At 43.1% G+C, this 25,243-nt stretch overlaps 1 protein-coding gene across 4 annotated transcripts in view; it reads left to right on the forward strand.

Annotated features, from left to right (window-relative positions):
- DMD (dystrophin) overlaps positions 1–25,243 on the forward strand; it is a 1,248,719-nt gene that overhangs the window by 418,530 nt on the left and 804,946 nt on the right. For all 4 annotated transcript variants that reach the window (XM_066619666.1, XM_066619670.1, XM_066619667.1 and 1 more), the window contains 6 exons: positions 3,319–3,474; positions 5,433–5,603; positions 7,356–7,538; positions 7,722–7,856; positions 11,742–11,891; positions 23,562–23,723. In XM_066619666.1, coding sequence (XP_066475763.1) covers positions 3,319–3,474; positions 5,433–5,603; positions 7,356–7,538; positions 7,722–7,856; positions 11,742–11,891; positions 23,562–23,723 — 957 coding nt within the window. The remainder of the gene's footprint in view (positions 1–3,318; positions 3,475–5,432; positions 5,604–7,355; positions 7,539–7,721; positions 7,857–11,741; positions 11,892–23,561; positions 23,724–25,243) is intronic.

Here is a 25,243-nt window from a genome sequence, read left to right on the forward strand (position 1 = left end):
GCGATCCGTTTTGACATGCACGTTGGGGGAAGAATACCAGGCAAATCTCTAACAAAAACCCTTGACTTCCGACGGGCGGACTTCCCTCAAATGAGGAGGCTGGTTAGAAGGAGGTTGAAAGGGAGGGTAAAAAGAGTCCAGTCTCTCCAGAGTGCATGGAGGCTGCTTAAAACAACAGTAATAGAGGCCCATCAGAGGTGTATACCGCAAAGAAAGAAGGGTTCCACTAAATCCAGGAGGGTGCCCGCATGGCTAACCAGCCAAGTTAGAGAGGCTGTGAAGGGCAAGGAAGCTTCCTTCCGTAAATGGAAGTCTTGCCCTAATGAAGAGAATAAAAAGGAACATAAACTGTGGCAAAAGAAATGTAAGAAGGTGATAGGGGAGGCCAAGCGAGACTATGAGGAACGCATGGCCAGCAACATTAAGGGGAATAATAAAAGCTTCTTCAAATATGTTAGAAGCAGGAAACCCGCCAGAGAAGCGGTTGGCCCTCTGGATGGTGAGGGAGGGAAAGGGGAGATAAAAGGAGACTTAGAGATGGCAGAGAAATTAAATGAGTTCTTTGCATCTGTCTTCACGGCAGAAGACCTCGGGCAGATACCGCTGCCCGAACGGCCCCTCATGACCGAGGAGTTAAGTCAGATAGAGGTTAAAAGAGAAGATGTTTCAGACCTCATTGATAAATTAAAGATCAATAAGTCACCGGGCCCTGATGGCATACACCCAAGGGTTATTAAGGAATTGAAGAATGAAGTTGCAGATCTCTTGACTAAGGTATGCAACTTGTCCCTCAAAACGGCCACGGTACCAGAAGATTGGAGGATAGCAAATGTCACGCCTATTTTTAAAAAGGGAAAGAGGGGGGACCCGGGAAACTATAGGCCGGTCAGCCTAACATCCATGCCGGGTAAGATGGTGGAATGCCTCATCAAAGATAGGATCTCAAAACACATAGACAAACAGGCCTTGCTGAGGGAGAGTCAGCATGGCTTCTGTAAAGGTAAGTCTTGCCTCACGAACCTTATAGAATTCTTTGAAAAGGTCAACAGGCATGTGGATGCGGGAGAACCCATGGACATTATATATCTGGACTTTCAGAAGGCGTTTGACACGGTCCCTCACCAAAGGCTACTGAAAAAACTCCACAGTCAGGGAATTAGAGGACAGGTCCTCTCGTGGATTGAGAACTGGTTGGAGGCCAGGAAGCAGAGAGTGGGTGTCAATGGGCAATTTTCACAATGGAGAGAGGTGAAAAGCGGTGTGCCCCAAGGATCTGACCTGGGACCGGTGCTTTTCAACCTCTTCATAAATGACCTGGAGGCAGGGTTGAGCAGTGAAGTGGCTAAGTTTGCAGACGACACCAAACTTTTCCGAGTGGTAAAGACCAGAAGTGATTGTGAGGAGCTCCAGAAGGATCTCTCCAGACTGGCAGAATGGGCAGCAAAATGGCAGATGCGCTTCAATGTCAGTAAGTGTAAAGTCATGCACATTGGGGCAAAAAATCAAAACTTTAGATATAGGCTGATGGGTTCTGAGCTGTCTGTGACAGATCAGGAGAGAGATCTTGGGGTGGACAGGTCGATGAAAGTGTCGACCCAATGTGCGGCGGCAGTGAAGAAGGCCAATTCTATGCTTGGGATCATTAGGAAGGGTATTGAGAACAAAACGGTTAGTATTATAATGCCGTTGTACAAATCGATGGTAAGGCCACACCTGGAGTATGGTGTCCAGTTCTGGTCGCCGCATCTCAAAAAAGACATAGTGGAAATGGAAAAGGTGCAAAAGAGAGCGACTAAGATGATTACGGGGCTGGGGCACCTTCCTTATGAGGAAAGGCTACGGCGTTTGGGCCTCTTCAGCCTAGAAAAGAGACGCTTGAGGGGGGACATGATTGAGACATACAAAATTATGCAGGGGATGGACAGAGTGGATAGGGAGATGCTCTTTACACTCTCACATAATACCAGAACCAGGGGACATCCACTAAAATTGAGTGTTGGGCGGGTTAGGACAGACAAAAGAAAATATTTCTTTACTCAGCGTGTGGTCGGTCTGTGCAACTCCTTGCCACAGGATGTGGTGCTGGCGTCTAGCCTAGACGCCTTTAAAAGGGGATTGGACGAGTTTCTGGAGGAAAAATCCATTATGGGGTACAAGCCATGATGTGTATGCGCAACCTCCTGATTTTAGGAATGGGTTAAGTCAGAATGCCAGATGTAGGGGAGGGCACCAGGATGAGGTCTCTTGTTATCTGGTGTGCTCCCTGGGGCATTTGGTGGGCCGCTGTGAGATACAGGAAGCTGGACTAGATGGGCCTATGGCCTGATCCAGTGGGGCTGTTCTTATGTTCTTATGTTATGTTCTTATGAGCATTTTTACTCCTCCTTCCATATACTTGTTTTCGTTCTGTACTATTTTTCACTATGGCCACAATCCAGCAACAATTTAGGGCCCAGTCCTATCCAATTTTCCACTGCCGGTGCAGCCATGCCAATGGGGTGTGTGCTGCATCCTTTGGTGGGGAGGCAGTCACAGAGGCCTCCACAAGGTAAGGTAACATTAGTTCCCTTTCCTCGGGGCTGCATTGCGGTTGCACCGGTGCTGGAAAGTTGAAAAGGATTGGGCCCTTAGATATTCCAAAATCCTGCTGACTTCAGTAGGGTTTAACTGAGTCCCAATATTCTTTTCACAGGTTTTGCAAGATATAACACATTATTCTGTGAACAGATCGCTCTGTGACAGAGCACATGTCACCAAGCCTCTTCTGCCTGCATTTACTTGTAAGACAGGAGAACATTCACAACCTTTGCAGCAGCTCCTCACTTCCCATAAAAGTTTTTCCCCTTTTTATTTGATTTCATGGCTGGAGGGTTTTTTTAGAGGGAAGGGGTTAAAAACACATAAAAACAGAAAACACTGCTTTTTGGTGCTTAAGGTATTTTCCGAAAATTAAATAGATTACTTTGCAGTTAGAAATAATACAGTACCTGCATCTGCTGACATTATATCACCTATACCACATACCTAATATGCTTATAAAGCATTTAAAATTAATAAAAACAAGAAGTTCAAATGAGAACTTAGAATTAAAACACACAACACATTTTTCTGCCTTTTTTGTCATGAAATCTGTGAAAATAAATGCCATTTTCAAAACCCTCTACACTCATGGCAACTGTTTTCCTTAAGATTTAAATAAAAACAATCCACTCTCTGGAAAATTATACAGTAGTACCCTGGTTGAATTCTGATAATTTATATATATAAATTCTCTATTGAAGACCTGTAATTTATTTTGTATCATTTTCCTTCCTTTAGGCTCTGGTAAATGATATCCAGACTATCCAGCCCAGTTTGAACAGTGTTAATGAGATCGGAAAGAAGATGAAAAATGAAGCAGAGCCCGAGTTTGCTTCCAAAATACAGACTGAATTAAAAGAACTTAATACTCAATGGGATCACATTTGCCAACAGGTACTATGTCTCCTGCTGTGAGTGGTTTTCTTTTAATTAAATTCTAGATTTCTCATTGACATAATTTTCCCCAGGCTATGCGCAACTACTGGATGTGAGAGGTGGAGTTAGACATTTAGGGTTCACGCTAATTAACCTTCCATCTTACAACATTTGTCTACCATGTAGAAATGAATGCAGGCTAGACAGACTTGAGTTCAATAGTTTCAGTTATAGTCTCATCTATGACAGCTGTATTAGAGACTTTGGTGCATACTGAAATGTATAAATTAACTGTCCTAAACACGTCAGTTCATTCTAACTGTCCTAAACACATCTCTTTAGGACAGTTAGAATTGTCCTCAACATGTCTTCTCAAAAGACATGCTGTTCTAAACATGACTTCTCATAAGCAAACTCCACTGCATTCAGTATTACTCACTTGTATATAAGTGGATTTTGGATGGTTGCCAAAATCCAGCAAGGCACCAGACTTAGAGCACAATCCTAAGGCATCCTTGGGCCAGTACAAATCCCTTGCACTGGCCCAGGAGGGTCGCAAACATGAGTCGGTTAGGCTGGCTCACAGAGGCATGCCGGCCCACAGAGGCTGAATTCAGCCTCCGCCCTAACAGAGGGTCTGAACCTTGGCCGACGCAAGACTCTGAGGTGGGTGGGGAGGAGGCAGGAGGGAGGTGTTCTGTGGTGGGGGGAGGGTGGGTGGGCAAGGAGCAGAAGGCAGGGCTGGGTCTCACTTCTGGCCTCCAGTTCTCCCACGCAGGCTGACAAGCAGCTCCATCTCTCACATGGAGGGCAGCCAAGACGCTTCTTGCTCACACCAAGAGCAGGTGGAATCACTCAGCTGGGCTTGTCAGCTGCTTCAAGGTCTCGCCATTCTCAGCCGTTCAGGGAGCTGCCGGTGTCCTCGAACTGGCGACCTTCTGATGTTATCTTCGGGCTAACGGAGGCTCTACTCTCTAGACGAGACCTCCTGCCCTCTAGACCAGACCTCCTGCCCCTGATCTTCTCCTGATATATTCATAGTATCTAGCAATTACGTGTATTAATTGTTTCGAAGGTAGTTACAAGACAATAAAATCTAGCAGAATCATAATGGCTATTTTAATATGCATCTGTGAGCAGGTTTGTCAATTATTTCAGCCACTCGTTTATGAAGTGTTGAAAAAATTTATACACCTGAATGGAAATAATGATTTTAGCTTTATAGTAAAAATAAATGCTGTGAAACGTAAGAATGTCTTATATTACGGAGTGAGGGCCAGAGTACAGTCATCTTAAGTGTTTGTTCTTGTACAGTCAGTTTTCTCCAGGGTAAATAGTACTTGCAGGGTACTGGACTGTGAAGTAGAAACTAAACACTTTCTCTGTGCCAATAAAAAAATAACAACAATATGCAGGGTTAAATTATGTGTTTAATGTAATGTGTTGTATGATCTATAGACAGTGCAATTGTATTCAGAAGCATTATCAGTGATGTCAACAATGTTTCAGGCTAATATTATATATGATCATGCTGGTATCATGCCTTTCTTTTAGTGTGCAGCCTATGTCTACAGGGTAGTTTCCATTACTGCTGTTTGCACCATTTAGTTCAGAGCATGAGAAATGGTGCCCCTAAAACGGGTACACAGCTGAGTGGTTTTTTTGTTCAGTGGCTTTTCATTTCAGGCATGCTTGATTTTCAGACAAGTGCCTTGTCAAGTACTCATTTGAAATTTGGTCTTTAGCTGCAGGACAGCATATTGTGGAAGTTTTATACTGTCAGGGTTATGAGTAAAAGACTGCAAAAATTACTGCAGCCACTATTCTGAAGATTTGGAAACCAAATATCTCTTTCTGTGTATTTGTGTTTACTTACCCCTTTCCTAAAAATGGAGTTTCAATGTGCCATTTAACATTCAATTAACTTCTGGATCTAATGTTTACTCTTTTGAATAAAATTAATGTTTCTCTTTAAGGCCTATGCTAAGAAGTCAGCACTGAAAAGTGGTTTGGATAAAACAGTGAGTCTCCGAAAGGATCTGTCAGAGATGCATGAATGGATTACACAAGCAGAAGAGGAGTACCTTGAGAGGGATTTTGAGTACAAAACACCAGACGAATTGCAGGAAGCTGTTGAGGAACTGAAGGTAAAAATGCATACTGAGTTGCTTAATTTGTATCTGAGGGTGTTCTTAAAGTTATTGCTGTACACAATCTGTTTGCTCATTTGGAAGAGTTGGCTATATAAGGTTTTCTTCACAAAACTTCACAAATATGAAGTGATAGGTGGCTTAAACAAATTTTGTTTCAATTTAGCATCTGTTGTAAGGTGTTTGGCTCTTCAAAAAAATGTATCACCAGCGGTTTTTCAGTGCTTAATTGGATTAAGTGTGGCATTTGTCTGTGTTCAGGTTGTTTGGGTACCCATATTAAATTTCTTAACTGTTCTTGTACCCTCCCCCCTTTCATCTGATAATTGCATCACCACATAAATTGATGTATAGACTGTTGTTCCTCCAGATTCAGGTCCTCCCAAATTGTATTCAGATATTGCATGCTCTTATAAATGTGTGTAGTGAGTTTGCATCCTGTAACAATTCCTGATGTCACCTTGGTTCCTCTTGAGACTTAGAACAAGTGTTGATCCCCAGCTGGATTATCTTAATCCAGTAAACTAGAACTACTACTTGAGGAAATTATCACATGAACAGAACTTCAGTGCTTAATGCACTCATAAAAGTTGTATGCAATCTTTTGCAGCTCCATACTTAAAGTAAATACTTGAGGTTTTCCTCAACTATGTTGAGATTTGAATAGCCATGTTGTATTTCAAGGCTTTATTTCTAATGAAAAATTTGTGTGTTCATACTATACATATGTTTAAATGACAGGCAACCCAATCCTATGCTGCCTGGAGCGCGGGGCTGCCATGGCACAGAAAATGGCATCCTGAGCACTAATGGCATCCTGAGCGCTAACCGGGTAGCTCTGGTGGCACCCTAGGAGAAGGGGACTTTCATCCCCTTCCGCCTTACCCCTTGGGTCACCATGGAATCAAGAGCCTCCATGTTGGGCAACAGACCTGACATGCAGGCTCACGTTCAGGTAGAGCAGAGTTCCACCTGTCCCACCTCCCTCCCCTGGCATGCCTCCTCCCCCTCGCCCCCACCTACTTCTTTGCCGCCCGGCGGTCCGCACGACCACTGAGCAGCAGAGCACTGGTGATCCATCAGCGCTAGCCCAGCACCAGGCGGCACTAGGGCCTTGCAAACGTGCTTTATGGCATGTTTGGGACAGTGCGTGCTGACAGTAAACCAGCACACACTGTTTAGGACTGGGCCCTAACACCACAATTTTCTACATATCTATTCAAATGTAAGTCCAACTGAGATTAATGGGACCCATTCCCACATAAGTGTGTAGGATTGTAAACTAAAAAGAAAAAAAATCACCATAAAGGGCTCAACAGTGCCTCTCAGATCTACAAATCCTTTACTAAACCTGGTGTTTCAAACACTCCTCCCCTTTAAGAACGCAGACAAAAGTGACCAAACAGTCATACTGTTTTTTTCCATCACCACTTACAGCAAAATTCATGAATAACTTTCTAATTCAACTTCAGGGGTCCTATTTACTATTGTATCTGCGCATTTTGCAAGAAATCTCCAACCTCAAACTCTTCAGATGGTCAGGCTTAATGGAACCACTCAGTCAAGGGCTTTTAGATGATTTTTTTCCTCTCTTTTCAGAAAGATCTCTACAAAAAGTATCTTTGAAGGTTGCTATCAGGCATCTTGGTAAACCAGCCTGCCTAGAACAAAACAAATGCAATAAAAATTTATTATGTATGTATGTCAAGATGGTATGTGTGTGTGTTTGTTTTATTTTTTTTTCCCCAGAGGGCGAAAGAGGAGGCCATGCAGAAAGAAGTGAAAGTGAAGCTTCTCACAGACTCTGTGAACAATTTTATAGCAAAGGCTCCACCTGCAGCTTATGAAGCCTTAAAAAAGGAACTTGATGTTCTAACCAACAACTACCAGCGACTTTGCAGCAGGCTAAATGGGAAGTGCAAAACATTGGAGGTTAGTTCTTTCTCAGGCTAAACTGGAATATTCAACATATCTGGGGAATTATGTCCCTTTAAAAACCATGGAAATCTTAAGTCTTTTCATTTATTTGCTAACAATGGAGTATTTTTGCAAAATGAAAACTATATGCCCTGTTTGGTTAAAAATCCGTGTTTATATTTTTAAAACTCTCATCAGGAGGTATGGGCATGTTGGCGTGAACTACTGTTATATTTGGATATTGAAAACAAGTGGTTGAATGAGATTGAAGCAAAACTCAGGGCAACTGAAAGTATTCAAGAAGGCACCGAAGAAGTCAAAGAGGCACTAGTTGTAAGTACTGACCTTATTTGTATATTAATGGCTAGAAACATTTAGGCTGAAGTCCTATGTGCATTTAACTAGGAGTAAGCCCTAGTAAGCAGGCCTTATTGAACTGTGTTAAGTTCAACCTAGTAAGTAGTAAGTAACCTACTAAGAGGTTGAACTTACTTAACTAGGAGTAAGCAGGCCCAGATAGCAGAATGAAACTCAGTGCAGCATTGCAGCACCATCAGGGACCCATTCCTGGGCAACTCCCCTTAAGAGGGAATGTGACCATGTACAATTTCCTTCCCATTCCACTTTGATAATACACCTCAGGTCAGCCATGGTCGAAGTCCATGTTTTATGTGTAGCATGGCAATTGTATTGTATAAACTCAGTCATAATTAGGTTCAAATAGATCATGACATTATCTGACTGCAAAATCACCAAAAAGAGTAATGTAGTCATCTCCACAAGAACAAATACGCTACATACCATACATTTTGTTTGTTTAAAAGATGTATATCCCGCCTTTCCCGTGTCAAATCAAATTCCCCATGTGACTTTCAAATATCACATTAAAAGGTACAGTTGTGTGCCACTTAACGACAGGGATCGGGACCACGATGCCTGTCATCAAGCAGCACTTGATGTAATCTGGACCCTCTGCAGGGAAGGGGATGCTCTGCTCCCCTCCTCTCTGGAGGGTTGTCCTAGCTTCCCAGAGGTAGTGCGCGTCCGCTTGCTGCCTCTGCGGAGTTCAGACTGAGGGAAATCTTGTCTCTTGTATGACTTCCCATTTCACGGAGGAAGCTCGAAATCGTGCAAAAGACATGATTTCTCCCAGGCTGAGCCTTGCAGAGGCAGCGCGCAGAAGTGCACTGCCTCTGAGAGGCTCAGACAACCCTCGGGGGGGGAGGGGAATGGAGCTTCCCTAGCTTTCGGAGGGTTGGGGTGTGCGCCGTCAATGACCATGTGACCACACGTGGTCGTTGGCTATGCGATCCCAGCATAAGCTGATAGGTTGCAAAGTGGTGTACACCTGTATAATATGTGAAACGATATAGTTTCACATAACTATATAGTTTCACGTAACATAATAAGAACAATAAAACCATTGGTGAGGCAACTATTTAGACCACAGCATTACTACAGAAACAAAGACATCAGAAGTCAGATAACTGAGCTTCAGACACCTAACTTCACCTGAAAGGAATTCCATAATTGAGGTGCTACTATAGAGATGGCCTTCCCTTGTGCCACCATCCCTCTAACTTGGGTTTAAGGTGGTACTATATATATAGTGAGGGCTCTACAGTGCCTCACTATAGTGGCACCTCATATCTATAGTAGCACCTCAATTATGGAGTTCCTTTCAGAGGCACAAGGCACATATATGCAACTGGAGCACGTGCTGCATCCAATGGGGGACACTCGCAGAGGTCTCCGCTGGGTAAGCCTCTACCTCCTTAATGGGTTTACTTGGACCTGCACCAGCAATTTGGATGGTGCAATTCTGAGTGGACACAGGAAGATGGATTGAGGCTAGGAAGGGGGAATAGGATACTGGCAGTGCTGCTATCCCCAATACTGCCCCCTTCTTGGCATTGGTCCGCCCTCTTCTCTGCTGGTTGTCTGCCCTGCTCCTCCCCCTCTCTACCTTCCCTTTCCACCTACCCCCACCTCCCTCCTGATCCCCTGACCTTCTGATCAGGGTCATTGGTAAGGCCACTGACACATGGCCGCTTGCAGTGGAAGTCCACAGTGGAAGTCCAGCTGTGCTGAATGGCATGTGGCATTTAGCAACAGCCATAAAGGACCTTGCGATGCTGAAATTGTAGTTTTGGCAATGCAAGACCCACATAGGACTGGCCTGTTGTTCTCCAAGATGCTCTGGGAGTAAGAAATTTCCACCAGCCTACTATTGTCTTGGCCAACAATGGCAACTTCCAATTCAATTTCTTTGAGCACCCCCCAATGAACACTTGAGACAACTGAGCTGGGAGAAAGGGCCACTTTATTACCAAGTATGATCATATAGGAGAGGCAGAGGGACCTGCAGATGCTGTGGCAACAAAGCACCAGTGGTGCGGAGGCTGGACCCTTGGAAGGCATCAGAATTGCATCTGTCCCCCAGGCTGGGCGTGCACCCGACACCAAGCCTGGCCCCATTACAGGTCTTATCCAGCTTATCCAGGTCTTCACCCCATGAAGGGGTGAGGCAGCCGGACTGCAGGCAATGCCACCTTGAGCCACCGAGCCTCTGAGGTGGCCCTGCAGTCCCGGCCAGGGCCCCGTCCCTGCCCTCGGGAGGGCTAGGGGTGGTGCCCTAAGAACCCTCTGAACCCGCCCAGCTCCCAGCCCCCGTCCAATCCCCTTTCAGGGAAGGAGGCTCTTGTGCTCCTGGTCGGGCAAAACAAAGCTCCGATCCTGCTGCTTACATTGCATGATCGTCTTTCTTTCTTTCTTTCTTTCTTTCTTTCTTTCTTTCTTTCTTTCTTTCTTTCTTTCTTTCTTTCTTTCTTTCTTTCTTTCTTTCTTTCTTGTCTTACACACTGATTATTATTATTATTATAAATAATAATGGGTGCTCCTTTTTTTAGCAGGGGGAGAGTAACTGGCCCACCTCACCCCAGCACTGTCTGTTCTAGTGGCTGTCTGCTGGTTTTCCTTTGCATCTTTTTAGATTCTGAGCCCTTTTGGGACAGGGAGCCATTTAGTTATTTGATTTTTCTCTGTAAACCGCTTTGTGAACTTTAGTTGAAAAGTGGTATATAAATACTGTTTATTATTATTATTATTATTATTATTATTATTATTATTATTATTATTATTATTATTATTATTATTATTATTATTATTATTAACAGTATTTATATACCGCTTTTCAACAGAAAGTTCACAAAGCGGTTTACAGAGAAAATCAAACAAACAGCTAATGGCTCCCTGTCTCAAAAGGACTCACAATCTGAAAGGATGCAAAAGAACGCCAGCAAACAGCCACTAGAAAAGACAGTGCTGGGGTGAGGAGGGCCACTTACTCTCTCCCCACTAAATAAAAGAAGAGCACCCACTTAAAAAGTGCCTCTTACCTAGTTAGCAGGGGTAGCCTGATCCCATTCATGTTTATTTTGAGAATAAATCCCATGGAGCTTACTCCCCAGTAAGTATGCATCAGGGTTCAGACTCTATAGTCTTACCATGTTTTCATATTTTCTCGCTTCAAACAAGACTTTCTTATAAACCTTAAGTCTTCTGAGCTTCAAACAATAAATATCTGTCAGTATAGTTAAGAGACAGTGTTCATTAGGTGTAAAGCTAATATCTGTTTATGTTCCTTATTGCAAGTAAGGGGCAGAACTCAGAATAATTATAGCTATAAACAAGTGTGTTAGTTCACAAAAACAAAACAAATTCAGCAAACCGCATTAAAAACTTGATAAGATCTGGTTCCCAGTTTTGATTATGGTGATAGGCAATTCACTAAGGGTGCAATCCTAACCCATTATGTCAGTGCTTTCCAGCACTGGCATAGCAGTGCCAATGGGATGTGTGCTACATCCTGCAGTTGGGTGTCACTCACAGAGGCCTCCTCAAAGTAAGGGAATGTTTGTTCCCTTACCTCAGAGCTGCATTGCCCTTATGTCAGTGCTGGAAATCACTGACATAAGGGGTTAGGATTGCTTCCTAAGATAGATAACATTTTAACTACATTATTCAACAGAGGCATCTAAGTCTCTGTTAATGTTTGTAAGTCATAATTCAACAAATTTGTGGAGGGAGGGAGGGAGGGAGGGAGGGTGATGGGGGGAGAGAGAAGGCCCCCCCCCCAGTATTAGAGATATGGATGTTCTCCTGTTTGGTCTAAGGGGGAATGACAAAAACAAATAATACAGTTTATGGATGTTTCAGTCTCTGGAAACATTAATGCAACACCCAGAAGATAATCGCAATCAAATTCGTGAGCTGGCACAGACCTTAACGGATGGTGGAGTTTTGGATGAACTGATCAATGAGAAACTGGAGAAATTCAATTCACGGTGGGAAGAACTGCAACAGGAGGTACATTTTAAGAAATAATTTCTCTCTTCAGTACTTTTCTATTGAACACTGTGTTTTTCTGCTTTACTAAAGCTAGGGTTGCCAGTCTCATAAAGTACTGCATTGTATTGTAAAGCAAGCAAAAGCCAGCAAAACTTGCTGTGTGAAAGCTTAAGTGGAGATTGTTGTGTGTGTGGAGGGGGGAGATTAGTGTGTAGATGTGTGGGTTTGTATGGAAATGGCTTCTGTAGGAAGTTCCTTTGATCTCTTTGTTGCATTCCAAAAGTCTCACAGTGAAAAAAGCAGGCACTTTAAGTTCAAGGAGCCTGTTGCAGTATATGTATCATCAGCAAATGGTTACACCATAGTGGTTCCTCTAAATTTCACAGCCCTGTCAAAGCATCTGAATCCCCAGCTGGAATGCAATTTAGCATCCTCTTGCAATCTCAGCTTTTTCCCACTACAGAAGAAGGGGTGGGGGTAGAGTACAGGCAACTGTTTTATGGGGGGATCCAGCAGGATTCTCCACACTCCTGTTTCTGTCTTCCTTCCTCCCACAGGAAAGGGGAAGTAAGCAGTACAATATGATTTTTTTTGCTCCAATGGTAGTGCAACTCATCAACACCCACTCCCCCTACTAGATTCTGTATTTCCTTCCTGCCACCCTGAGATATGTTACCAGAGAAGGGGCAACAAGTGGTAGGAGAGAAACACCAGGAAGTGATATTGCAGACTTGTCTGTCTCTGTACCATTCAATGCCTCCCTTACTTTTTAAAAGCATTTGTGCCCCTTACATGCTTGTGAAGCCAGGGGTCAAACACGTTATATTCAAAGTAGGGAGTTTTGGCCTGTTCACTTATATTTTTTTCATTTAAACAGTGCATGCAGGGTGTGGGGAGATGGTGTGGTGGTACTGTTTAATAAAGTATGATAAGGAAGGGTTTTTAAGGGTGCCCTGCTTCAGTTATAACCCAGAGTATTTTCCCCCTCTCCCCTCACATTAGCTTCTTATCTCTCACCCAAGAGCATTTCTCAAGAGTTACCCTTGAGTGAGAGACGAGAAGCCAACTTGCTGCCTTAGGTGAGAGGAAAGGAGCTATCTGTCAGCGTTGGAGGCAACCATGGCAAATGGTTACCAGACTGTGAGAAGATCCATCTGGAATGTTGTTTGTTCTTGAAAGATAGAATATATTTGTAAAAAAAAACACCTCAGTGTTTAGAGAAAACCTGTCTATATGAACCACCTTGGATTAAAGTCAAAGGAGTGATCGAATGACTAAGAAAGGCAGTATATAAATACCTGTTGTTGTTTACAGTAGAAAAAAATATCAGAAATATGAGATTTTAAAGACACATTTTCTGTGGCAGTTACACTCCTGGAGCTTTTAGCATGTTTATATGATGTGCTCTTTACCTGAACAAAAGTGGCTGTAAGATACAACAAGTGTCTTATGTTTGTGTTCACACACACCTTGCCAGATAGTAGGATATAGGTTATTCTTTGTGGTATTCCCAAATAATGAGTGAAGATTGACTAGATAAGCTTTATGTGCTTTTCCCCTTGAAATGTGCCCATGGGAAATAAACGGTAGTTTTAGAATTAAATGTCAAGTGAAATATTGTCTTACAGTTTTATCAGCTCCAGGCATGTCAGTAAAATTGGTGTATAGGAAACATTAAATGTATAAAATACAAATATAAAAATAATAAACAAAATTTGGTTATCTGTAATAGACATTATATGATAACCCCTCAGTTTGCAGAAAAAAGAGACTTTAAAAAAATATTTCCACTTCCCAATCATTCTAGAAAAGAGTAAACATATTTTAAAATCAAAGTATGTATATGTATTGTAATTTTAAAGACCACAAGCAGATAGGCAGTTTTTGTTCCTAGAATAGAAAGGCAAAGGTACACAAATATACAGAATTCTGCTTTCAACAATTTTCATTGTTGCTATGTGGCACAATTATAGAATGGGACATTGTTTCTAAAAGTACAAACAAGTATTAAATACAAGTACATATTACGTTATCCTAAAACTAACCTTATAAATAGCCTCTCACCTGGTCTCCTCTGGCAAATAAGAATTATTTGTAAATTGGAAAAGACAACCCAGTCCTATTGGGCCTTGCTGCCAGCAGAATGTGCATTTCAGTGGCGGTGACTGCTGAAAAACAGCTGCAAAGCACACTCTGGCAGCACACTTGTTGCTGTGCAATGCTGGAGTGCGGCGGGAAGGTAGGAACCTTCCCATGTGCATTGACAGAGTGCCAGCCACTAGCTGGGAAAGGTGGCAGGGAGGTGGTGAGAGAGGGTGGAATGGGGACAGGGAGGAGGCAAAACTGGGTGGGGAGAGAGAGGAATGAGTGGGGAGACTGTGGGAGGGGTGAATATGGCACTTTTGGCATGCACCAGATCCTATTCCCTCTGGCAGTAGCCTTCCCACCCCTTTCTCTCCTTTGACTAGCTGCAGTAAAATTGCTGGCACATGTCCAAAGAAACCCATTATAGAACGGGAGGGCCCAATGGTATGTGGCCCTAGCACTGGAACTGAGCTCTAGCGCTAGGTGTTGCAAACGTGCCATAAGACATCTCTGCAGCATCCGGAGAGTCACATGGGGGCTCCCAGGACTGTGCCGGCAAAATAGCTGGCACAAACTTGACAAGCCCCATTGTGGGGGTTGGGGCTTTCCCCGGGAGAAGGGGACGAGACCTCCAGAGGCCCCAGCAATAGCCATTTTGGTGCCGCTGCACCCGGTGGAGCTGCTGGGGATAGAATTGAATAGGATTGTAAATCCCCTCAAGTCTCCTGCTCTGTCCCCTGCTGAATACAATACACACCTTTTTTGCCACAGCTGCATCAGCGGCGGGGGGGGGGGAGGATAGGGTTGGGCTGTTGGTTCATTTGTTTTCCTTGCAGATTACCTCTGTGCCACAAGTAAACAACATAAAGAAGTATTGGTAAGGAAGCCAGCACAACTCAGTTGTGGGCTAGTAACTCCTGTCGACCTATTTGAAATACTGACTGAAATATCGTGTAAGTGTACATAAAATATATTTTAGGCACATTGTGTGTATATAATTTGTGTGTATTATGCTTGGATACAAGAGAAACACCATGTAATTTAATTTAGGAGTGCATAAGAAATTTATTTTATTCCAGCAATTTTGTGTGCAGTGGAACAAAAAAATAGCACTTGGAAAGCGCAGTTTGAAAACATTAATTAAAGTAAATATTATGCGGTAGATGCTTTTGAAATAAGTACAAGCATATAATCAATGGTACAAATAACAGGCAGTTCCACTCTTCCCCTGTTTTCCAGTAACAAATGGGCTTTTATCCAAGAGCCACAAGTGGACTTTCCCTTGTGCAACAGGGCTTTCCCAACTTCCTTTGTATTACAGCTATTTGCCACACACACACACACACACCCCCAAAGTTAGACCTTAGGGTCTGGAGTATTCTGCTTTTACTAGAATTTTTCTAGTTTTCTTACTCTCCTGAAAGAAAAACTTCCCTAGGATGGAATCAACAAAAGGTCAAATTTAAAATACCTTTGTAACAGGTGACATTGTAATTTGTAATTTGGTGACATTGAGCTGTGATGCATTACAGTTTCAACCTTGTTATACATGGATTTTTTATACAAGGATTTGACTCAACATGAATGGCCTGAGCACTTGAAGAAAGGCTAAATGGCAGTGATTATCAGCTCCATTTTATTCCCAGTCCATTTCAGTGTTTGAGGTGTTTGAGGCTTTAGAAAGGCTAAAGTGTTGAAGGCTGAAGTATGTGGGGCTTTAGACACTTGGCATCCTTCCGTCTTAGAAGACTATGGTATCGCGCTCTGAATAGTGGTTCCAGAACAGTGTCCTCTCCAGTGCGTGAAGCCTGGGTAAGGTAGATATGGAGGATAGACTGTTACCCATGCAGCAAATCCCCCCTCTCCACGTCACTGAAATGGTCCAATGGAAAGGCAGAGGCCAATACGGTTGGTTCCAGCGGCGTCGCAGGAGTTGCCAGAACGTGACTGTGTTCAGCCATGAACTGCCTCAGGGACTCCGGCTCCGGATTTTGCCTCAAGGTTGACTCCTGAAGCCTTTTCCATAACTGGATGTAGCCACAAGGCAGTGGAGGTTTGGGATCAGAGTTTTCCTTCTCTTTAGAAAGGGTGAAAATCAACACCTTGGCTGTATCCACAAGCCTACTGGAAGTTACTATAGATATTAACAGCCTGATCCTACCCCCCACCAGCCCATAGCATGCAGTGCTGCTGACAGAACACATGCTACATGAATGCTATGGGCTACCAGACAGCCCAGAAGAGATAAATAAAAATCTTTTTTACAGGCCTCAAATGGGTCTCCTCTGACCTATCTTGCTGGTGTTGGTCCGAGGAGATTCCTGAGGAAGGGGTAGATTCAGGCCAGGAAGCAGGGTAGAAATTCAGTGTGTGCTGCTGCTGCCGCCAAGATCTTTGTCTGAACTTTCTCATGTACCACATGCTCTCTGCCCTGAACCACCTATGACATGAGTGCTCACACTTTTTTGACTCGAGAGCTACTTTGATAGATCTCCGGGCCTTGCTGGGTTTCAGAGTTTTTTTACAATGTTCGCGCCATCATAACATATAACATTTATGTGTACAATGTATGTTGGTGTACCTTGCATAACCGCATGAGCCAATATTGCACACAACACAACATAATTAACTATAAACATTTTTTGAAATTACTTGAGTTTCCTTTGACTTGGGCTGCTTGGCTTCCTCCCCTTTCTGCTCCTTTCCCTCCTGGACTGCAAGCCCCTTGGGGCAGAGACTTGCCTCTTGCACTGGATCAGCAGCAGCAGCAGCTGCTGCTCCTCCTTCCCTCCCTCTTTCCCTCCCCCTGGCACAGTCTTGAGCTGCTGCCCAGTTCTTACCCTGCCTCCCACCTTCCCCCTGGACTGTGAGCCCTGCCCTCCTCCCTTCCTACCTGCCGCCTTCCCTCCTGGATTGCCAGCAGCCCCTCGGGGCAGAGACCTGTCTCTTGCACTGGAGGAGCAGCAGCACCCCCTCCCCCTTGCCATGGCAGGGTCCTGGGCTGCAGCCCGGCTCCTTCTCCCGGCTGCCACCTTCCCCCTGGACTGCAAGCCCCTAGGGGCAGGGACCTGGAGAAGGAGCAGCACCCCCTGGCACAGCCCTGGGCTCCTGCCTGGTCCTCACCTGCCTGCAGCCTCCCCCTGGCCCGCCAGCCAGCAGCCCCTCGGGGCAGAGCCCCCTCCCAGACCCTCCTGCACTGCCAGCCCCTCGGGGCAGAGACCCCCCCAGGGGAGGGTGTGTGTGGCCATACTCACTCGGTGCGTGGCCACCTTCTCCTCAAGCACTCCGGCGGGGGCGCCAACGGCCAGCCGAGGCAGGGTTGCGAGGGGGGGTCATGGAACTCCCTCTCCGCCAAGCCTCCCCCCCGAGGCGCCTCCGACGCATCCTGGCCGCTCTGCCGCATGCACGCCACAGCTCCGCCCCACCTCTCGCACATGCACGCCTCCATACGGGCCTTTGTTTGGACTCCGCGTGCCCTGCGCATGCGCGCTGAGGGTACGGGTGGCCACTCAACCGTCGCCGGGCGGCCGGCCAATCGGAGCACGCACCGCGGAGGCAGGAGAGGCGGTTGCTAGGAGACGGCGGGCTGGGTTCTCTCCATTGTCCTGAGGCGGAAGAGGGCTGGAGTCACCCGACCTCTAGACTCTCAGAGTCTAGACTCTCAGCCTGACTCTAGACTCAGCCTGAATCTAGACTCTAGATTCTCAGACTCTAGACTCTCAGGCAGGGGTGCTAACACTTTTTTGGCTCCGCGATCAACTCATTTTGCCCTCGGGATCGCGATTGACATATTGAGCACCCCTGACCTACGATCCTCCCCCAAACCGCCTCTCTTGCCAGGCTACAGGTGGCAGCAGAGAGTGGCGGAGTTTCTGTTGGCCAGTTTCAGTGCACAGCCAGTGGCGTAACTAATGATCATGTATCCCGGTGCCAAGTGCAAAATGTTGCCCCAGAAGTGATGTCACAACTGATGATTCATGCCCAGAATGAATGCCCGGGAGTGATGTCATGCCCGGGCTTTTAAAAAAGTGAATACTGGGAGGAACCACATCCTCCTCACCCACTTGCTCGTCACCCACTAACTCCACTATCTCCCCTCAGTCAGTGGCATAGCTAAGGCATCTATCTGCTACCTGGGGTCAAAGAAGAATTGTAGCCCCCCCCCCGACAAAATCTAATTTAAGTAAATAAATTAAAAGTATGCCTCTGATCAGTTCAAGACACTGTGCTGGGGTGGATGGTTATTCTCCCCCTGCTAAATATAAGAGAGCCACCACTTGAAAAAGTGCCTACCTAGTTAGCAGGGGTAACTGTATTATGATGCATGGAAATGAGAGCTGACTCATATTAATACCTTATTGGTTTCATGCTGTATCATAACATGTCATTGCAACATGTTAGTAACATAATAATATGTCATTGGCTCTCAGAACAATCAGCCTCATAGGTCAATTTTAAGTTAAGAAAATCCACTTTTTGTTCCATAAAGCAGTGGCATTTTCATTTTCTGGTTAATTGGTCATAACTTTTGATAGAATACAGATATTCCAGTGCTGTTTATTTCATTATATTCTGCATTAAATTACCTTTCCAATGATATATAACATTATGCTATTATTCATACATACCAAGATTTTCACAATTTTGGTCACTAGTGTCAAGCTCAACTTGTTGCCCTCCTAAAGCTTGATGCTCAGTGCAACTGCTACCCCCTGCACCCCCTTAGCTATGCCACTGTGCACTGCCATGCCACAGGTGACCTGCTGAACAGCAGAACAGCTGCTGCTCCACTGGTCCATGTCTTACAGAGGTGGATCAAGAGATCCACCACTGTAAGCCTAGCAGAAGATTTGACCATGAATCTCTGTTATATTATTAAAAACTGAATTCTATCAGGAGGTGACTGATCAGCAAACGTTAGCTTTTTGGTTTTTGTGAAGAACTTACTCCAGGCTTTTGTTGAGTCACTTGTTGGCAAATGAGTGTTCCATAACTGGGCACCCCTAATTCTTTCCTTCTCTTTGTCCCAACCTGTGAGATGCACCATTCAGCTGAATGGGAAGCTGAATGGGAAAGATGAGAGGATCAAATCAGAAAGCTGAGGGGAACGCAAGAGTGGTGATGATAGTTCATGAAATTTCTCTGTAGAGTTAAATATTCATCTCCCGTCTTATTCTGAGTGGCTGCAAATCTTGCCCTATGATTCTAACATCCTGCCTACATTTCTCCTATGTTATGCCTACACTTCCACCTCATTTTGGGCTGTAGTTGCACTGATATTTGAAGTACATCATTGTAGCATTGTACCAGCATCTGTTGGCAGAACTGGGGCTACAATAGCTGGGCTGTTGTTGAGCCTGTGTAGTTGTCATTGTGTCGGCAACCAAGGGCATATGCCATATCCTCTACCACACAGACTGGCATTTCCGAAATATAGGATTGCACCATAAATCTGACAGAGAGGAACAGATACCAGCGAGCAGCCCCACTCTCATTTTTCCTCTGGTTCATATCTAGGCCAGTGTTTCTCAACCTTTGTCCTCTACAGCACCACTTCATATGGTCCACCTTTTCAAAGTACCAGTGGCGGACCTCCCATTCAGTTGAGGCTCCCAACGGGGTTGGAAACTGTACTTCCGGTAGCACAGTTTAAAGCGTTGGGGAAACTCAGAGACGCTTACCCAGGGGTAAGGGAAAAAGTTGCTAAGCTGCTTTTGGCCACAATCCTTCGCTGGATAGAGCGAAAGCCTCTTGGCTTGCCTGTACCAGCGCAGGATAGGATTGCGCTCTTAATGTTTCAGCCTTGATAAAACAATCAGCTATAAATGTGTTTTGAGTCAAAGTTTCACACGTCAGTGAAAATGTAAGATTCTGAAGAGTTAGATTACAAGAATCAGTAAACATGGGGTGAGAATATTGTTCTGATGTTACAACAGAGGAAACATCCATTTGTTGTAGGTACCGTGTGGCATAAGAATTAGGAGTAACTCTGTTTTCATTTTTACAAAATTATCTGTTTTCCCTAGTTGTTCACAAAAACAAAATATATCCTACAGTATGTTTATATTTGAACACTGACAAAGGTTACAGGATGATAAACTATTGAAATATGGGTCAAAGTATATTCAGCCAAACCTAGAAAGTTTCAACATCATAATCAAGTTTTCAGTTTCCTCCTAATCCCGGTGTGGGAGATATCTAATATTCATTCTACAATTTCCCTAAAATGTGTTTTATATTGTTGGCTACAGTTTAAAAAAAATGCAGTAGAAATTATTGACTATCACTTTGTTCACTAATCCTTTTTATGAATAAGACGAGGTGGCCACATTAAGAGCCCGTGCAAATGTTACTGCAGCTGGCTTATACATGCAAAAACCTGCCTAAGAAAGTGTGGTATTCATGTTCCGTGACCAAGACATTTGCAAGCTGTACAGTGGGCCCTCTTTATCTCCTGATTTGATACCTGTGGATTTAACCTGCCACAGGTTCTGAACCTGTGACTGAGGACTCACAGAGGACCTCTGGGATGCAACTGGAAGCTTGTTCCAATTGCAGCAGGGAGCCTTCCTGGGAGGCTTGCAGTGGCTACGGGCCTCAGAATTGTTCCAAATGTGACCAGAACAAGCTTCTGGTCATGTTCGGAAGGCTTGTTTATCCACAGCCAATGGATTTAATTATCTACAAGTTTGGGTATCTGTGGGGGGGGGGGGTCTGGGAACAGATACCGATTTTGGACCTGTACTACTTCTGTTCATGAAAGAGGAGGAGGACCAATTTTTTGCAAGCCCATTCCTATGTTATTACTGTTATGGCTTCACATTTGAATGCATAAGCCAATTTGAATAATGTCTTTGCCAACCCTTAGATCAATTTGATACTAAATTTAAAACCAAATATAACTCTCCCCTTCAGGAGATGGTTGATTTACAACTGGTGATGTACCCAAGCGCTCAGAGCATAGCCAGCACCTGAGCATCCATTCAGGAACAAGACCAGATGCAAAGGCACTTTTTGCTTTTCCACATTCTCAGGAGACATTCATCCGTTATGGGTTTTATGAATATACAGAATTGATTAGTAAAAAGTCTACATTGTTGAAAAGTAACTACTGAAATCCACAAACAGTTGTCCCATGTGATCTCTTCTGCTGCAAACCTTGCTGCTGCAATCTTTGTACCAGAAAGTTTTAGCAATCAGAATTTCTTTTTTTCAGTAAATTCACAGAGCAGAATAAGGAACATAGTGTCCTGGAGTTTAATTTAAAAACAAATGTGTTGCATGCTCAGTGAAATATATAACACTACACATCTGTGCGCAAGGTGACTTCCATTTCTCAGCAAACAAATTACTTAGAGTTTTGGAATGTTTTTTTTTTTAAAAACTTGAATAATTGTGTAGCTAATGTGTCTGTGCAACAATCATAAAGAAAAAAATTTACTGTGCTAGACTGTTTCTGAGTGAAGATAAAACACAGCTAGTGAAATGAAAAGATTTATTTCTCAAGGATGCTGTTCATCTTTGTACGCTTTGTCTAAGAGAGAGGAGACTTATTGTGTATAGTTTCTTCTTGAATATCAGGTAATGAAAACAAAAAGTTGAAGTAAAATGTCCCCTTACCCCAAGAAGGCTTCCAGTGGCCAAAAATTCCCTGTGCGTTGCTACGGAAGCTGCACCAGAACCACTGTATCACAGTGCAGGGATTTAGATAGAAATGGGCTGCCCATAAGTGAATACTGCCCATAAATGAATACTGAAGTTAATGAACATAAGAACATAAGAATAGCTCTGCTGGATCAGGCCATAGGCCCATCTAGTCCAGCTTCCTGTATCTCACAGCGGCCCCACCATATGCCCCAGGGAGCACACCAGATAACAAGAGACCTGCATCCTGGTGCCCTCCCTTGCATCTGACATAACCCATTTCTAAAATCAGGAGGTTGCACATATGCATCATGGCTAGTAACCCGTAATGGATTTTTCCTCCAGAAACTTGTTCAATCCCCTTTTAAAGGCATCCAGGTCAGATGCCATCACCACAACCTGTGGCAAGGAGTTCCACAGACCAACCACACGCTGAGTAAAGAAATATTTTCTTTTGTCTGTCCTAACTCTCCCAACACTCAATTTTAGTGGATGTCCCCTGGTGCTGGTATTATGTGAGAGTGTAAAGAGCATCTCTCTATCCACTTTATCCTTCCCATGCATAATTTTGTATGTCTCAATCATGTTCCCCCTCAGGTGTCTCTTTTCTAGGCTGAAAAGGCCCAAATGCTGTAGCCTTTCCTCATAAGGAAGGTGCCCCAACCCAGCAGTCATCTTAGTTGCCCTCTTTTGTACCTTTTCCATTTTCACTATATCCTTTTTGAAATGTGGCGACCAGAACTGGACACAATACTCTAGGTGTGACCATCGATTTGTACAACGGCATTATAATATTAGCTGTTTTGTTCTCAATACCTTTTCTAATGATCCCAAGCATAGAATTGGCCTTCATTACTTCTTTAATGAAGACAGATACAATGGTTAAACTAAATTCTTAAAAACCCAGTAATGAAAAATTGAATCAGAGTCTATCTATGCAATAAGGTATGTCATTTTATACCATCATATATGGTGAGAGAAAAAGAGGCAAAATTTAAAGTGAGAGGGAAGGAGATAAGGGAAACCGCAGATATTCAAACCCATGGTTTTTGGGCCTTCCCACCCTTTGAACCCGAACGGAACTGAGCTCCAGTCAGGTCCAGAGGGTCTTCTGAGGACTATAGAGGCAGTGCATGACTACCTGCTGCCTCTGCAGACCTCAGAATGGCTGTTTAAGCAAAAAGCCTTCTCTACTTCCAGTTTCCATCAAGAAACTGGAAGTGACATTTTTCTGCCTTATAAGACATTCTGAGGCCCAGGGTACTCTGGAGGCTTTTTCAGTTGTTAGACATCATGACCCAGGCCAGTTTTAAAGTGATATGACTTGCTATAGTTGTATTGGGATCAGTGTCAAGATTGCATTCCTAAATTTTTGTAACATTTAGCTTAATGTGGCATCAGTAATTGTAAATAAGGTGAGGAATGAACTGTAAAGAGCCTGCAAGGCAAAACAGAAGGATCTAATTGTTCCTGTGAGTACTACTAATTAATCCATGCTCTGAGCAGCTATTTATACTTCCTGTGTGAGAGTTGGTTTTATAAACAGATCTTTTATCCCTCTCACTTGTTGAAATGGATTATCTTAAAATGGACTCTGATGACGGTCACTTTGTTCTGACAAAAGAAAATCTCTTGGGGTATATAATGAGATCAGGAGGCCCCTTAGGCTTCAGAATGAAAAACTGTCAGAGGGAATGGTTGAACTTGGTCTTGCAGTCTTCTACTCACTATAGAATTCCTCAGTACCTGCTTTGATTATTTGGGGGTTGTTAGAACTGTGCTTATTTGTTTGAAAAGTTAAATGGCTGGCAAAAAGAGACGCAATTTATCATACAAAAAGGTGGTTGAGTAACAGTTGGAAATTCTAGTGTTTACAAAATCATGTGTTTTTTCCATGGTGTGTTAAAAAAAAAAATTCAGTGTCTGATCTTTATTTTTTTTCTTCCTTCCTTTTTATAGGCTGTGAGAAGACAAAAAGTTCTTGAACAAAGTATCCACTCTGCCCAGGAGACTGACAAAACCCTTCAGTTAATTCAAGAGTCCCTTGCCTTCATTGACCGACAGTTAGCAAGTTACCTTGCAGACAGAGTGGATGCAGCTCAAGTACCTCATGAAGCACAGGTAACATTTATGAATTTGATTGTCTGTTTAAGACTTGTGTCTCATTCAAGTGGTCAGGAAAATTCCTAGGATTTATTTTATTATATTTATTAATCCATTAATAGTTTTTTAATGGCCTGAACTGGGAAGTCCAATTGGTAGACCATTTCTTGCAACAAAACTGTCTAGATTAGGAAAAATGCTACTCTTCACGTAATATTGCTTTCAAAGGTCAAGTCTGTTTTGCAGTAAATTCATGTTTTACCTTCATGCTACCTGTCCTTACGGGAATATTAAATTATTTTATTAGATTGAATTAAAGTGCATTAAATATTGGTGAAGGTTGTGATGTTACAGTAAAGCAGTGAAATTACTACTGGAATTCCCTACAGTACTATTTTTACTATGCTATCAACCGCTCAGCATCTTTACTACTTATAGTTAACTTCCTGGTAAAGCTGATTAGATACCCCATGAGTTGTACCAGAGTTATGTAATCATAACTCTGGATTAGAATATGCATAGCACAACTCATGGTCTCATGTAAATATGTGGAAGATATGAAATAATATCACAATGTCCCTCCTTAAAATGAAGATTTAAAATGAAGTCTTCATTTAAGAGTTTCAGTTTCCTGAAAATATTGTTTCAGGTGCTCTTGCAATTGCTTTTTAAGTCATGTGCATATGTTACATATGTTGGACAAACAAATAAGCAAACAAAACAATTATAAGAAATACATTTGTAAGTGTTGGGACGCTTTTCACCTGTTTTGTCAATTCAACAAGCCACTATATGTTTGGAGGGTCATTTTTTAAAAAGTTTTATGTTGATGGATTCATTTTTTGTGTTTGAAATTACATCCATGCAGTGGTAATGCCGTGAAATGCATTTATCTCTCAACAGTATGGGTCATTAAAAAAAAATTCTCACTTGATTTTTGTGCAGAAATGAAATAATCCATTGGAAAGAAAAAGTAAGCTACCTATTACTACCACGTAGAACTTACTGTAGCAAATCCTTGGAAAATTTAGAGTCAGTACAAATAGTAATGGAGCAGGCTTACATATATGATATAGTGATTTGAACATTGTAACATCAGAGAGGGGATTACCTCAGCAGTGACACCAAATTTCTAATCACAGAAGGAGAGTCACAGTTGATATGGAGATGACTACAAAAATAACGAATGTGACATATTAACATTTTAGGTTTGATTTACATGCTCATAAATAGTTGATTAATGACCTCATCACATGCACCATTTATGGCCATGTCAACTATGCAGTGAAAATACCTTCATATGGAGAACCACCATGTGATGATGAGGGTAACATATATAATAATTGCTTTAATAATATGGTCATATTAATGATACACTTGGTAGAGTGGATGAAGAAAAACCATTTTATGTGATATTTTGCTCCACTTCCAGAAACCTGTTTAATCTATGACCTCATTCTACTGATACTTTATCACCACTTGTTCTTTCTTCTTTGTAATATTTTAATATTTAAACTTATATTCACTCTCTTATATTT

The sequence above is a fragment of the Tiliqua scincoides genome, chromosome 3 (genome assembly GCF_035046505.1).
Source record: "Tiliqua scincoides isolate rTilSci1 chromosome 3, rTilSci1.hap2, whole genome shotgun sequence".
In the NCBI taxonomy this organism is placed as follows: domain Eukaryota; kingdom Metazoa; phylum Chordata; class Lepidosauria; order Squamata; family Scincidae; genus Tiliqua; species Tiliqua scincoides.